Genomic DNA, 14,103 nt, shown 5'->3' on the forward strand with positions numbered 1-14,103 from the left:
ATGCGAATTCGCATAGAAATCCTCAGTTTAGATATGATACGCTAATAAATTTAATCGAGTTTTTCTGCGCATAGGTATTAATCTTAGGCGAGATTAAGAAGTTTTATATACGACAGGTGGTATACTGAAATAGACAAAGAGGCGGTAAGACGAAGATATAGAACGAACCCTTTCGATTCGACAACGATAACCTACGTATATCTTTGTCCTTCCTCGCCACAGGTATAGCCATACATGGTACCAGCCGCACTTGACCTATATCTTATTATGCTGGCAGCGTCCGGATGCAATGCGAAGCGTTTGTGAATAAGCCCGCCGGGTCTCTTCGAGGTTACCGAGGTTCACCACCACCATAAAGAAGTCCTTCCTTCCTGTAGCAGTCGTCTCGACATCCCGGCTTCCGCGACAGACGCAGACAAGGTCCAAGTAGTCGAGGAGTTCGCGTCGCTCTTCTAGTTTTACGTTTTTTCCAAACGCAATCCACTGAACGTAACGATTTTGAATGGAAATCTTTCTTACTCATCGGTGTCAGTATTTACTTTTACGTGTAAAATATTGGAACTGTGCTTCTTACGGTAAGTAATTAACGGTAACACTGTTAATTTAACGCATTTGGTTGTTAATAATTTGACCGACTAATTGGATGCGTTCGTTTACCATTTCTCTTACTATCAAACTTTTAATTTTCTTTTATGATAAAATGTAATATCAATGTTATCTGTTTCGATGCTTCGGAGCAGCGCGAGATTTTAAGTCAATTTTTAATGATATCTTTAAGTTGGAAATTTCGTCTTCAAGACAAGATTGGAAACAATGTTTGACGTAACTTTTACATGTTATATTACACGTGTAAAGTATTACAGGCCTTGAATAATTTTTTATACGTTGCTCGTTTCTCCTCTATGCGGAACGTTACAACCTTGAATGAAAAGTCGTAACTGACTTTTTCTCGAGCAAAAAGTCCTGACCGAATATAAAAGTATTTACATTTTGTAAATGATTCGATTAAAATAAACATGTATATAAAAGAACAGGCAAACTCGCTCATCAACCCTTCTGGTGTCTATATTTTTATTTTTCCAAGGTTTCGCCAAGTAATTTCTATCTTTCCGGAGCCTCACTCTTGACCGGTATTTAGGAAGGTCACGACCTCAGGGTAGGTTTGTCGCGAGACAAATATTCACGCATGCGCGACCTGTGGGCGAAAGTATTTAAAGAGGTGGACGCGCCTTCGGGAAGGCCACTCTTCCCCGAACTGTCACGAATCGCGCAAGTCCCCCACTTTCCTCCCCTTCCGAGGCGAACGAGCACGCGTTCCCAACGAGAGCGGGAAAATCGTCTCTTTTAGTCTATTTTCTCCCCCTTTTTGTAATTGTCCCTTTAGCGCTATCATAGTCTCTCCCCTCCTTTAGAATCGTTTGTCCTCCATACTTTCCCTCTCCAAGAATCGTCAGTGTGCCATCGATTCGTTTAATAGACCCGCTGGTCTGTCTTCGCAGGTTCAATTTGGTATCGGCGAACGTGACAGGAAGGAAGAGATCACCGGCATTGGCCAGAATTTTTCATCGAGGCAAGCACCAACGTCTCGAGTTTCGAGTCATGAAAATATAATTCCTTCGGAAGCAAATCAATCGTGAACATATTCGATTCTTCGATCTGACTTGGTCGTCTTCGTTTCAATTATCTTCGAGTGTGATCGATCATAAGAAACGAGTTATCAACGAAATTCGACGAATTTCTATCTCTAATATGAAACGCGTGATGTTCGTTTGACTGTTGGAAGGATCGGTTATCGAAATACGAGATATCGAGAGACTGAAGATATTCTCCGAAGGACAGGTTGTAATTCAGTTTCTCTAATGGATTAACTCGACAAATATACAGTATACATAATCAACTGGACTCTTGGATATCCAGGGATTCATCGTCGAGGGTCGAAACGCAAATATGGAAGAGGTGGATGTTCAGCAAGAGTCGAGGGATCAAGTGGGCAGCTTGATGTTTTCTCCACCACCGATGAAAAAATCCGACACGAGGGAAAGCATCTCCTCTGTAGACAGCGACGTGAGCCTTTCATTCGATCGAAGAGGCTCCAAAGGAGAAGAGGCCGACTTATCAGACAGTGGAAGTTCTGACAATGAGAAAAAAGTGAACGATGCGATGGAGCAACAGAAGAATTGCGATCCAGATTCGGGAGCAGATTCTTTGGAAGAAAATGTCGTTAGAGATCCAAAGGATCAGAAACAGTCAACATCGATCGAAGTAAGTACAACCACTCAAGATGACTTTGTTCCACCAAGCGACGAATTGGCCGAGAAGATATGCGCGCAAGTGGAATTTTACTTCTCGGACGAAAACATCGTGAAGGATGCTTTTCTCCTGAAACACGTGAAAAGGAACAAGGAAGGATACGTATCTCTAAAGCTTATCTCGAGTTTCAAGCGAGTAAAGCATCTAAGCAGAGATTGGCGGGTCGTTGGAGCTGCTTTGGCAAAATCAAAGAAACTTCAAGTAAATCCACAGGGTACCAAGCTACGAAGAGTCGATCCTTTGCCACCTTTCGATCAAACCACCCCATCGAGGACGATATTAGCCGCGAGACTCCCGGTAGAGAAGTTGTCGGTCGAATCTGTGGCTGAAATCTTCAGGCCGTGTGGAGAGATCGCTCTCATTAGAGTACTTCGACCTGGGCATCCAGCACCAGCTGAGGTAACATCTTTTTTTATCTTTCGCGCTCCTAATTGTTAGTACGTTGATTTAAAGAGTGGGAAAGAAGGAAATATGATTGAGATAGAAACTTATAAAATTCGTTTCTTTGAAAAGACAATCTTTGATAATCGTAATTAATAGGAGCAATCGTTTAATCTATCGATCATCAGGTGCGACAAGCAATCGCCAAAAGGCCAGAATTGGCATCGAGCGAGGAGTGCGCCATGGTCGAGTTCACGGATTCAGCGTCCGCTCGTACCGCCTTACAAATGACCTTGGGCGATGCCAAGGTGTTTGAGCTGCAACAATCCAGCGACAAGAAGAGGAAACAACAACCAGCAAAGAAAAGTGCCCTGACAAGATTGACCAAAGAGGAAGCTTACAACTCCTCGAGTTGCGCCAGCGGATCCGAGACAGAAGATGGAAGAGCCAGACATAAGAAACCCATTCATGGTTACCCAATGTATCACGCTTATCCGGGCCATCCGTTCCAAGGTTTGGAAATTACTTATTTGCTATGCTGTTTCTTGCGATGTAGAAGTTTTCGAGGCTCTCGTAATTTGAATTCTTATACCTAATACACATCACTCTTACTTTAGTATAGATTATTTGTTTCGTATATTTTTCACCTTATTCGATATTTTAAAGGGAGGAAGATAACTTTATAGATGTACTTTTTTGTTTTTAAAGCATTACACACAATTACGAAGGAAAAATATTAATTGTATCCAAATTTATTAATAAGAAACTGATCACGAACGGTTACTTGGTTTTAAGCACAGAAAATGATTCATCAAATTCCTGCATCAGCTATCTGCATCATTAGCAAAATGTTTCAGTGCATTCCTTCAAATTTCTTCCATATAAAAAATATATTATTTTCGCTTATTAACAGAAGTCAATGTAAAATAAATCAAACCCTTATTGTTATATTTCTGAGCTAAGTAATTCGAATCCTATATATCTTAACACTTTCCTGCAAGTCAGGTAAGAGTTAAGCAAAAGTAAAATATTTTAATATTTGATGAACGAATTTACAGTCCTGCTGTCCTATCCCTTATCGATTATTATTTGAGATTGTCTATATTTTGCATAATTTTTCTAATATCATATATATTCGGTCATCAAACAGTTTCACTGCTTAAGGGTTAAAAAAAATTATTCTCTTCCTCTGTATCTTTTAAAATTCACCCTATAACGCTATTGTTGCAGGACCCCCATCACCGGATGCATGGTTATCTCGTCGGTTGTCCGCTTGTTCTGTCTCTGGTTCAGAGAACGGTTTCATTCTGCGTCGCTTGTCTTCCTGTTCCGGTTCAGGCTCCGGTTCCGAAACCGGAAGTTTCGGCAGACGTTACTCCGCTTGTTCTTCCGGTTCTGAGACCGGTTACTGTCACCCAGTTTTCCCGCCGAGTTACTATTATCAAGAGAATCGGCGTTTCTCTTGTTGTTCGAGTTCCGGCTCCGAGTGCAGTGGTGTTTGTTATCATTCTAGTCGCCGCGGGTCCGCGGATTACGGGCCATTTTTGAGAAGATTGTCCGCCTGCAGCCGAGATTCAGCCTTTGACGCAGGTTCCAGGAGGCTGTCTCTATGTTCTTCCGGTTCTGAACAGGGTAGCTATTGTCGGTCCAGAAGCAACAGTGGTATCGCGTTGACTCATCTTCCAGAGAATGTGACGAGAATGCCGTCTGGACCAGATGGAACGCGTGGATTTGGCCGACTACCTAAAATGAACGCCATGCCGCCGCCAATGGAACCCACCTGTTAGACGTCAATTACTCTCGAGAATTTCTATCGTAGATAGACCGTTACATATATTCGTTGTTTCTTGCTCTTTCTTGAATGACCAACTCTGTGTTTTCCAATAGATTAAACAAGAGATATACACGTATATGTTTTTTAACGACTTTTATACAAGAGATCTCTGGAGTACAATCAGTCGTTTACTTGAAATTAAGTAAAGTAATTGATGATGTACAAATACGTTGGTTAATGTACAAGTGTATTTACCATGGTTTAATGTATTTTGTTAGTTGTATATATATTACTGGATGACATTATTTGCATTTATAGACGGATTGCATATTTTTCATATATGTATTGTTTTTGATATAGCATTAGAGAGTTTTAACAAAAATTGTCATTTAAAGCGATCTACATCTTATATATGTATGAAAGATTTAATGCCCTCTTTGAAATTCATGATTCCATTCCATCTTACGAAATGATTTCGAACTCTTATAAGGGCTGCCTATAACCGCCGAAAATGAGTATGTTTAAAGATATTTATGTGAACTCTATTTGTCTGGATTACATATTATATTATTGATAAGAGGTTTGTGCCTAGAAAATATGTAAATAATAGTATTACAACAATAATGTTATTTGTGATAAGCGTCGATTTTATTGTAAGGATACGTGAAAGTTGTATGAAGCCTTACATAAAAATGTTCGATCTGAGGTTCTGTGATATTGACGAATAATGTACAGACTTCGATACCGTGAGTAAGTAGAATATACATGTGCTAGACAGACGCGTTCTTATACTGTTCGTGATACTCAATCAGCAATGCATCTGAATCTGATTATTTAAGAGTATTATAAGAATATTCATGATAAATGTTAATTGTGTAAACATTCTAGAACAAATATATTGGTACAACAATTTTTCAGTTGTACCAGTTTTGTATCAGATTTCGATCACTCTATATCGTACTCATATTGAATCTATAAATAAATTAATAATTATTTTATTTGTTCTTCATTTTAGACATTCTTATATATTTAAAAAAAGATTTAAAACATTATTTTTCTAAATATTAGTTTGGAACCAAATTTTGGTAAGTATCGTGCATATAACATATATATATATGTATATACAATATCATACAAATACAAATTAGTAACGGAATAATTAAAACCTTTTACAATAAAACGAGGATCTTTCTATATAATTATTCTTAATTTATGTTGGATTTTAAAAAATTAAATTATTTAACTATTTTCAAATATATATATACAAGTATACGCATATTGTATATTTCAATTTATATTGTTTTAGATCATATATTTTCGAATAATTTGATTTGTTATGTGCAAAATACTAATTTTTTTTTTATTTAAACATATATATATGTATATATGTATAGCTAAGTTACGCCGTTCACTTTTTTTGCTTATATACATTTATGTTAATTATTGTATACAAATCACATGAGAAACACGTATGCGCTCAAATGTGTATCTAAAATAGAGATTACACATAACACAGGGATTGTAAATGAGATGACATCGCCATTTAGATTAGTGCGAATAATGAGTTTTCATACTTGTAAGCTTTAGGCTACGTGGATCTCAAAAATTTTCACTTCGCTTCGTTACATGAGAAATGAGAAACCTAGTATGTGTGCTTCGTATAAAATGGTGAGGTTAGAACGTGTTTACTTGTCAGATTCTTCGAGGCAAAGAATGAAACCAAAAGACGACTTAAACATAACAGGAATGTGAACGTAAAAAGGGAACAATCCTAAGGCTAAATCATGTTTTTTCCTATTGGATGGCCACGGGTTCTAAATACTACAGAACCCGAAAAAATAACTGCGGTTGTTTGCAATAGGGATAAAATACTTTTTGCTGTCTTAACGACGGATACTCTTACCATCTGGTATTGTAAGGCATGTATTATAAATGTAGTATTGCAATTTTATTATAAATGTCCTAAAAAATAAAATCATAGTCCTCTATAATGCATAATATCAAATATGAAAAGCATCTTTCTTTATTTATGAATTGTATTTGTAATAAATAATATTTATACTTAGCAATTGTATTTCATTTATATTGAAATATTTTGATATAATTGTTGTATAATAGTTTATGTTTATTATAATTTCATCTGTACGTATGTTTGTTATTTATATCTCTCATTTATTTTGTATGTTTATTGACAGTTTCTTCTTAAATAATGTTGTAAAAGACATGTACTGCTAGTACAACTGTATAATTTATTATAAAATATTAATTTTTCATATAGCCATGTGTGCCCATTGTGTTTATCAGACGAACTACAGATTCTTTAAAGAAACACGGTGACAATATTTTGGTACAATGGAGGCCAGACTCCAGTATGGTGGTTATTGCGGTATGAAAAATTGTGTAACAAATTAAATTTTATCGCAAGGAAGGATCTTATACTGTTAATTTGTTTTTAGACATCAGACAGTTACCTTTTATTTTATCGTTTGCAAGATACCAGTCCAGAGGGAAGGGGTCTCTACGAACAAAGAGACTCTCCGGTTACAAGCTTAAAAAGGGATAGTGCTGAACTTTTTATTAAAGAAGTTATCCCTTCTTTAGTTTTGACATTTGTAAGTAAATATACAAATATATTTTTCATTCGTAGATTAAATAATTTATAAGAAAAACTTTTATTATTTAGGAAAAATCAGCCTGGATAGATGGTGGAATCAGTTCTTTAGTTTGCATACGTGATGAGCTTATGGTAGCTACAAAAACAAGTCATGTAATACGTCACAAGTGGGATGGTACAGTAAATCGAGATTATTCTCTTGACCTAAGAAGAATACCATTTAGTGTAGATCAACAAATATCTACTGTAGCTATACCACTTACTGAGAACAATGTGTTTGTCACCGATATTGAATATTCTCCTTTAGTTGGTGGATTTGCAATTGTATTAAACACTGGCAAAGCAGCATTTCTCACAGCACAGTCATTAAAATTTGATCCTAATGTATGTTAATTATTGTTGATATATGTAGACAAATAATTTACAATAGTATTATTTTTTTAGCAAGTACAAGGAATTTGGGCTAGGGATGTTGACGATGCTACCTGTGCAGCTGTAAATCATAAATATCGTCTTATTGCAATTGGAAGGCAAAAGTATGCTTTCTTTACAAATTTTCGTCTTTTAAAATCAATTTATGTAATTTATAATGTATATTTTATTAGTTCTGAAGGTGTAGTGTACTATGTTGATGAAACCACAGGAAGTTTAGAAATGTCACATACATTAAGTTTATCCTCAAAAGATTATCCAGGAAGACCAGGCCGTGTAAGATGTTTAAGGTGGACTCCTGATAGTTGTGCCATTGCACTAGCTTGGGAAGGTGGTGGCCTAGCAATATGGAGTACATTTGGAGCTCTGCTACTTTGTAGTTTAAAATGGGATTATGGTTTAAGAGTAGATTTAACACATGATAATCCTTTACATATCCACACAATGGTTAGTAAATTAACTACTATATAAGTATATATGATTTTATAATATTAGTTCTTGGTATTATTTAAATACATTTTATTTAACTTGATTTTATATATATATATATTAGGAATGGTCTGCCGAAGGCTATCAGCTTTGGATGTTAAGAGAGTCTCCAACTCCTTCTTTGGTTGAAGAAAATGGAATTGAAGAAGCTAATTTAAAATGTTCTTTAATACAGTTAGATTTTGTAAAAAGTCCTCTAACTATTAATCCTTGTATGGTACATATCCAAAACACGTATTTCTATAATTTCTATCTTTTATTAGTAACATTGATGAATAACAATGAATTTTTATATAGGGTCATCATGGACATTTGTATTTACAAGGCGAAGATAGATTATATTTAAATCTTGGTGGTGGAGTTTCCACAAATATTTCAACTTTTCACATTGGTAGTGAAATTCCTAATGATTCCATAACACAGACACTTGCAGGTTGTAAGCAATGGCTAGTTGTTCCTATTCCTATTGCATACAGTGGTGCCAATTGGCCAATAAGGGTATATAGTTCCACATGTTATACGTAGATTGCCAAAATTTTTATACAGTGACACACTATGTATATATTATTAAATGTATATTTTTTGTAGTATACTGCTATTGATAATGAAGGTATGAGTATAGCTGTGGCTGGACGCACAGGACTAGCTCATTATTCTTTACCTTCACGTAAATGGAAACTTTTTGGTAATGAAACACAAGAGCGAGATTTTATTGTAACCGGAGGGTTATTATGGCATCGAGGTTTCTTGATAGCCAGTAGTTATTCAATATTAGATGATAAAGACGAAGTTAGAATATATCCACGTGATACACGTTTGGATAATAATTACGTTAGAACTGTTAGAATGCCATCACAGGTATTACTGCTCAATACATTAAAAGACAGGCTCTTAACGTTTTGTGCTAATGCACAAATTAGCATTTATGACATGGTAATAGAAAGCAATAGTGGTAAGTAAGAATAAACAAGGGAAAATAACATTATGAATGATAAGGAAATTGTTTTAAAACGTTATTGTTTTAGATGCAGGAAGTATAGAATTAACGAGATTGCAAACTGTAGATATCAGTGGACTTTGTGTTCATCCTGCTTGTGTTGTAAGTGCCACTTTAACCACTATACGTGCAGAAACTGCTGGGAGTCATCCACATCCTGAAAGTCTTCTGTTGAACGTATCTGGGCGTCTTCTTATGGTTCAACGGGAACACTGTACTGATACTCCAGAAGTTGTATGTGAATAATATTTCGGTACTTAATATAAAGGATTTTCTTCTAATTTTATTATATTTTACAGCTATTTACGTGTAGTGCTCCAACAGTATTAGCTTCTTATGTAGAAAATGTTTGGGTACCATGGAGATCAAGAAGAGATAAACCTCATTTAACAGAAGCTCTATGGTTATTTTGCGGTGCTCATGGAATGCGTGTTTGGCTTCCATTATTCCCAAGAAATCATCAAGAAAAAACGCATACTTTTATGAGCAAGAGAATAATGTTACCTTTCCATTTACGTATTTATCCATTGGCTATATTATTTGAGGATGCCATTTTATTGGGTGCAGAAAATGACACAGTACTTTTTACTTCGGATACTAACTCCCCATTTTCGTTGCCATTCAGTCTATTAGAACTTACAGTAAGTATAATATCGTTGGAATGCTCCCTTCTAGTTAAAAATTGTCGTCATTTTAATTGTAGAGTCAAGTCTATCTCCATCAAATATTGCGACAACTTATTCACCGCAATTTAGGATATCATGCTTGGGAAATTGCTCGTTCGTGCTCTGGACTGCCATACTTTCCACATTCACTAGAGCTTTTACTTCATGAGGTACTGGAAGAAGAAGCAACTAGTAAAGAACCAATCCCAGATGCTCAACTGCCTTCTGTGGTGGAATTCATCCGTGAATTTCCAGGAGTATGGGCTAGAGCAGTTGTACAATGCGCTAGAAAGACTGAAATAGCACTATGGCCTTATTTATTTTCTGTTGCTGGGCCACCTAAGAAATTATTGCAAGATTGTTTACAACGTCAACAGCTTGATACTGCTGCTAGCTATTTAATAATTTTACAAAACCTAGAACCTTCAACCGTTAGTCGGCAACATGCTACTTTATTATTGGATGCTGCTCTGGAACAAGGAAGATGGGAGCTGTCAAAAGATCTTGTTCGCTTCCTTAGAGCGATTGGTAACATAAAAAATTTGTTGTGCTTATACTGCTTTTATTATTTTTATATGTTTGTTTTTCTTTTTATAAGATCCGAACGACGTGGAATCACCAAGAACATCTTGGGGCGGAACATCAAAATTAGGTGGACCTCCTCAAACTCCGCCGCTCTCACCTCATGAAGATGACTTATCTTTAGTATTAGGAACTATGCAAGTTTCAAGAAGTCGAAGTTACAGTACTACTATAACGCCTAAAGTACAATCTGACTCAGTAGCCAAAGATATAGCTCCTTCTTCAATGCTTGAAAAGACTAGAAACGTCGTTATGAGACGAAAAAAGTCTGTACCTACAAGCACTCCTAAAACTGAAAAGGCTGATAGCAAGTATGTTTTAATTATTGAAATTAAATTCTAAAATAGATTTTGGTCAAAGCTGTTAAAATATGCAGACAGTACTAAAATAAAGTATTTATTACTTTTTAGAGAAGGTTCAGCCGAAGAATTTTTCATTGACGTAATCCTACAACGTCATGCCCGTCGATTACTTTCAGCAAAGCGGCTCGCAGATTTAGGCAGATTTGCTGCACGATTAGATTTTCATTTAGTTACATGGTTTGCCAGAGAACGCGATAGAGCAGCGAAAATAGATGATTACGTTTTAACGTTAAAAGCAGTGCATGAAGATTTTTCATTTGCTTATCCCGTGCTATCTCTTCCAACTTTACAAAAGTTTCGAAGATCTAGCCTTACCTCTCTACGTTCTATAAGATCGGTCAGTCTAGAAAGTCCAGAAGATGAACAACCGCTAAATTCCAGTTTTGTTGTTGATTTGCCTGATAGTGGTTATACTAGTTTACCAAGTGGAAGACCACCTTATACTACATTAATATCTCCTGTTGCAAGTTTAGAAACACAATTTCCTGCTACTGAAACTAAGTTAACAGCTAACATGTTACATGGTATTTGCATCATCTTATTACATAAATTTAATCAAAATTTAAAATCATTACTTTAAATTAAACAAAAATAAATTTTGTTTCCGTTTTATAGATGCTAATAGCGTTCTTAGTGATAGCAGTACTATTTGGAGAGATGATACCGAATCAATTGTTGGAACTGGAGTGGGAACAGTATGTTGGGTTTCAGCAGATCCGGTAGAACAAACGGAAGTTCATAACGCTTCACTTTGTGCACCAATAAGTCGTGCAGAAGTGCAACTTAGATATCTTTTACAATTATTTTTGGAAGGTGGTTGCTTAGGATGGGCTGCAGTATTAGCAACTGTTTTACGTGATGCACCTGCTATGGCTAGAACTATCAGAGCAGCACATGCTCCTATGCAAACATTTGATTCTGTAATTAATTTAAGAGACGGTCTTCTTACATTAACGAAATGGTCTCATTCTGAATGGTATGTATTATATCAACAACATGTGTGTTTAAAACAAAAGTAGTTTAAAAAATTATAGAAAAAATTAAATTTGCATTTCAGTTTAGGATATAAACCTTTCATGTCAGGTATCCAAGGTCAGATTTCTTTGCTAAATAGACTAATTGTAACAAAACAACAACAAGAACAAGAGCAAATACCAGAGAGTCCTTCTCCTAGCCCAGCTCCATCAGCAGGTAGTAATCAACGAGGAACTTTATCTCGATCTCGCCATTCATCTATTAGTCATACTTCAGCAACTGCTCCGTTAGATGAAGACCGATCACATGAATTATCGCTAAAAGTGGAAGATGTAAATTTTCGAGGTAGTTATAGTAACCTCAATAATATGGAAAATGCTACTTCACAATCTACATGTGTGATCTCCTAAAGCAAAGGTGTCTTCTTTCAAATGTATTGTGTTATATATATATTCTAGCATTGGTAAGTAGATACAAAGATTTTCCAGAATTTTTCAGCTTTCTATGGAATGTGGTTAAATATGATAAGAATTTGAAGTAAGAATTTGTCAGATTACTTTTTTGTACTAAAATTTTTCTTAAAATAATGTACAATATAAATACAATGAGCATTAAACCCCAAAATTTAACCAGTAAATTATACGTGCATTATACAAAAAAAGGACTTTAACAACTTTCGTCGTAATTAAATAACTATTGTATGATAATTATGTATACAATATCTCCGAAAATTTTAATATGTAAGAAAAGATGTTACAGAATTAATATTTGTCATTTTATAAACATTTTTATGTCTGTAAATATGTTACTAATATCATAGAAAAAAGTACTGTTGAAATATTTTTAGGGCTATTCAAATAACATTTAATAAGAAACAATAGAGTTCGGAGATACAGCAAAATATGACTGATACTATTTCTTCCTTTCTTCGTAGACAATATACAGAAATAATAAATATTTATATGAATGTAATTGATGTTAGTAGATTGTAGATTTAGATATGAGACAAACGAAAATAATGGACTCTAATATTTTATACATTGGAACATTACACTGACTGAATTTTAACTATATTGTGAAAAAATAATTTGCACTAATTCAATCTATTTCAATATAAGTTACCAATATAAGTTACATACTTAGTTATAAAGTTATAAAATCTAATACTGACAAAATATAATTTTATTTGAGCGATAGTTGATAAAATAACATGACCGTCCTATGATCTAAATTTCTTTCATACAGGTAGAAAATTGAATTTTGTGTGATGAAATTAACTATGTAATTATATAAATTTAATGTCAATAACTGCATGATTGATATTGCTATAGACATTGGTTTTTTTATTAAGAGCTAATATGCTGGATGATAGAAGATAAAATGATCAATATTTAAAGAGTTGTAATCGTATAACAAACTTTTTAGTTTATAGTAATAGTTAATGACATATATTTCTTTTTTAAAAAATTATAGGTTACATAATTTTATTGGTTACTGATAATATGTCAAAATTATTTGTATGCTTAAAGGGAACACTAATACTCGTAAAATGGATTTTATGAATGAGATGATTTATAAGAATGAGAAAGACGCATTTATGTTGTATAAACAATTTTTGAAATTATAATTTGTAATATTTTATTTGGAAGTAGAAGTTTTAATAGTGTAGATTAAAAATATAAAAGTAATATCATTAAAAACTATAATTGAATGTCTTGCTAAACTAATGAAAGCAAACTAATATGCAAGGTTACTTTATGTTTTACCTATGAAGAGAAGAGACTCATTGTTTTATTTATACTACATATGGCTAGTATTTACTAAAATTAATTTTTTAATCTTATTTATATTTGCTAAGTTTTATTTTTGATTCTGGAAAATATTAATTTTATGTATTACTTCCGAAATTTTAGCATCGAGGAGAATAGGTTATTATACACAGTCAAAAACAATAATCAAAATTATTTATAAGTATTTATGACAGAATGTAAATTTAATTAATATGGGGAAATGGTCAATTGATAAAGAAAACTTATATTTAAACTCAAATACGATAGCTCCATTGTTTCACAGTTTCTATATGTAATACAAATATATTTAATACTGCTTTTTTTATATACAGAAGCAAATATATTAAGTTAATAACCAAAATGTGCAGTTCTCTTTTAATTAGACACTAGTCACTAATAAATCTCAATTTCTATGGATTTAGCAATGAATATTCGATTTTATCTCATATTAAAAAATTATCTTACATAATTTGTAGAAAGAAAAACTGTGAAACATTAATACATAGTAAGTTATTTATATATATATATAATATATAAATAAATAAATATATATATACATATTGTAACATAGATATTCAGAAATATATATTTTCCCATAAGTCATGTGGTTTCTTTTTAGCTTACCAATATAAGAATTAATTTCTATATTTATTCCAAAATGATAAAATGTTAATATAAAATACAAGCAACACGTACAATATACATATGTATATGATGCTCTACAATATATAT

General features: G+C 33.9%; 2 protein-coding genes across 4 annotated transcripts; both read left to right on the forward strand.

The window, feature by feature from the left end:
- The first annotated feature begins 1,233 nt into the window (after positions 1-1,233).
- On the forward strand, positions 1,234-5,463 carry LOC122569692 (la-related protein 6). The gene is made up of 4 exons (XM_043731127.1): positions 1,234-1,839; positions 1,918-2,709; positions 2,880-3,204; positions 3,922-5,463. Exons 2-4 carry the CDS (start codon positions 1,948-1,950, stop codon positions 4,476-4,478), a joined length of 1,644 nt encoding a protein of 547 aa, XP_043587062.1. The 5' UTR covers positions 1,234-1,839; positions 1,918-1,947; the 3' UTR covers positions 4,479-5,463.
- A 444-nt stretch (positions 5,464-5,907) lies between these two features.
- On the forward strand, positions 5,908-13,970 carry LOC122569694 (guanine nucleotide exchange factor subunit Rich). Of its 3 annotated transcripts, none has more exons than XM_043731130.1 (17): positions 5,908-6,384; positions 6,744-6,851; positions 6,922-7,077; positions 7,149-7,463; positions 7,524-7,615; positions 7,685-7,958; positions 8,065-8,217; positions 8,298-8,498; positions 8,589-8,952; positions 9,026-9,231; positions 9,297-9,638; positions 9,701-10,190; positions 10,261-10,555; positions 10,655-11,130; positions 11,222-11,582; positions 11,664-11,797; positions 11,873-13,970. In XM_043731130.1, exons 1-17 carry the CDS (start codon positions 6,250-6,252, stop codon positions 11,989-11,991), a joined length of 4,221 nt encoding a protein of 1,406 aa, XP_043587065.1. In that variant the 5' UTR covers positions 5,908-6,249; the 3' UTR covers positions 11,992-13,970. The 3 variants fall into 3 exon arrangements, with proteins under 3 accessions (XP_043587065.1, XP_043587064.1, XP_043587063.1); XM_043731129.1 differs by having other exon boundaries at positions 5,909-6,133; positions 6,210-6,384; positions 11,664-13,970; XM_043731128.1 differs by having other exon boundaries at positions 5,909-6,384; positions 11,664-13,970.
- Positions 13,971-14,103: the final 133 nt, after the last annotated feature.

Source organism: Bombus pyrosoma, linkage group LG7 (assembly GCF_014825855.1).
Source record: "Bombus pyrosoma isolate SC7728 linkage group LG7, ASM1482585v1, whole genome shotgun sequence".
NCBI classification, from domain to species: Eukaryota; Metazoa; Arthropoda; class Insecta; order Hymenoptera; family Apidae; genus Bombus; species Bombus pyrosoma.